Source organism: Panicum hallii, chromosome 3, assembly GCF_002211085.1.
Source record: "Panicum hallii strain FIL2 chromosome 3, PHallii_v3.1, whole genome shotgun sequence".
Classification (NCBI taxonomy): domain Eukaryota; kingdom Viridiplantae; phylum Streptophyta; class Magnoliopsida; order Poales; family Poaceae; genus Panicum; species Panicum hallii.
In genome coordinates this window covers 18,980,861-18,982,544 of record NC_038044.1, presented here as the reverse complement: position 1 = coordinate 18,982,544, position 1,684 = coordinate 18,980,861, and the positions used below count along the sequence as shown (strand labels likewise).

Below are 1,684 nucleotides of genomic sequence, written 5' to 3'. Positions count from 1 at the left end.
AGTTCTATTCCAGTTACATTCTATTGGCTACCTCTCCTGCATCTCTCTTAAAAACTGATGTGGTGTTAGAATCAATGCTATACCACTACAGGAAAATAGGGCAAATACCGACGAAAATAGGCCGACGAAATAAAGTCGACGAAAATAGGAGCTTTTTCGTCGGCTGCCGACGAAAATAATCATATTTTCGTCGGCCAATTTGGCCGACGAATATATGGACGTATTTTCGTCGGCCTAGGTGGCCGACGAAAAAAATATCGCTATTTTCGTCGGCTTTAATGGCCGACGAAAATAAATGGGTCCTGCTTAAAAAAAAACAGCTGCATGTATTCTCATTCTCAATCCTACTGCTCTCTAAAATAATCAGATACATTCTTTGTCAATCCCCCAGGAAAGGCATTCTGTGTTTCTTCTCCCTTCGCAATCCGTGAAAAATATATCCTGGTTCTCTTTTGCAATTTCCATGATCCAGTTTGGGAGAGAGATTAACACATCACCAGATCCAGTCTCTCCAGATCCATGAAATGACAACACAACCTAAAGATGTTTGTCAAAGAACACTCATTAGCCAATGTAAACAGGTCTCCAAAAAGGAGAAGTGGGAAAGTTTACAGAACTTTCTTTTGGAAGGATGTAAAGTATTTTGCTGCATTCGATGGTTGATAGAAAATACATCATATAAACTAGAGGTCCATTCCTTTTATGTCATAGACATTAGAAGTCTATGAATCAAAGCCCCTTAAGTTTCTATAATTTGTTTAGAATTTGTCCTCCTATAGGAGTTGGGACATCAAGCACAGACTGAAATAATACAACTAATCATCTTTAACATATTGTGTCCAGAATTCCATATCAATGCCTTATAAATCAGTACTAATAATGCACGGTAAATTTAGACAGGAATTCCTAACCTGAACTTTCAGCTTGAACTCTTTAATTATACCAAAAAGGTCCCTGTACCCAGACCACTCATATTTGCGAGGAATCCAGGCTTCCACGATCCCACACCAACAGTAAACAATGACCCCATCCACGTTCAAAGACTTCAGATGCCTTAGTTCAGTACGTACACCCTCTGGGTCTACCAATTGACAGTGGCTATTGATAATGCCCATCTGCAGGAAACAGTAAAAGCAAGAACTTGGTGCTGGGTCACAACTCTGGAAGTATTGAGAACATTCTGACAGAAATAATCCTGATGCTAGCTTCTCAGTTCTCATGATTTATTTTAAAAGCATATAAGCTTAACAAGGATGGAATTACGTATAACATGTCAAATAAAGGCAAGATTGCTTAAAGATAGATAATAAATGAACAAATTGACACCACCAGGTTATCATATCAGACAGCAAATCAAGAAGTTTGCTGGGAACTTACAGGCAGAGAAGCATAAACTGGTATATATGGAGTTTTTGTGTAATCACCTGCCAACATTGCCGATGATCTCAGTAACTGCTAGAGATTCAACACTCAGAGAAACATTGTCAGTCTAGCATAGTCTCTAAAAATGGTAAGGTACTACTGAAATCGTCAACGACGAGACTAGAACACTATTGCAAGCTGGAACTAATGGCCATGGCAGTGGTTGATAAATGAAAGGAACACATAGACCACAAGTCATTACAAAGAACAATACAATAGGCCCTGAGTTCCTATCAGCAGGATGAAGTGCAGAATTATGTTA

At 38.8% G+C, this 1,684-nt stretch overlaps 1 protein-coding gene across 1 annotated transcript; it reads right to left on the bottom strand.

The window, feature by feature from the left end:
- Window positions 1-363: 363 nt before the first annotated feature.
- Window positions 364-1,468, bottom strand: LOC112885314 (beta-amylase 8-like). Its single transcript, XM_025950959.1, has 3 exons — window positions 1,378-1,468; window positions 912-1,115; window positions 364-537 (listed from the first exon to the last, which is right to left on the bottom strand). The coding sequence occupies exons 1-3, from the start codon at window positions 1,432-1,434 to the stop codon at window positions 364-366; spliced, it is 435 nt and encodes a 144-aa protein (XP_025806744.1). The 5' UTR covers window positions 1,435-1,468.
- Between the last annotated feature and the right edge of the window lie 216 nt (window positions 1,469-1,684).

What these genes read in the sequence shown, in the direction of transcription:
- LOC112885314 (XM_025950959.1), bottom strand. Translation starts at nt 1,434, where the DNA reads ATGTTGGCAGGTGATTACACAAAAACTCCATATATACCAGTTTATGCT. An exon ending in CAGTTTATGCTTCTCTGCCT is followed by an intron (nt 1,116 to 1,377) that starts GTAAGTTCCCAG and finishes TGTTTCCTGCAG; the next exon opens with ATGGGCATTATCAATAGCCA. An exon ending in AGTTCAAGCTGAAAGTTCAG is followed by an intron (nt 538 to 911) that starts GTTAGGAATTCC and finishes AAACATCTTTAG; the next exon opens with GTTGTGTTGTCATTTCATGG.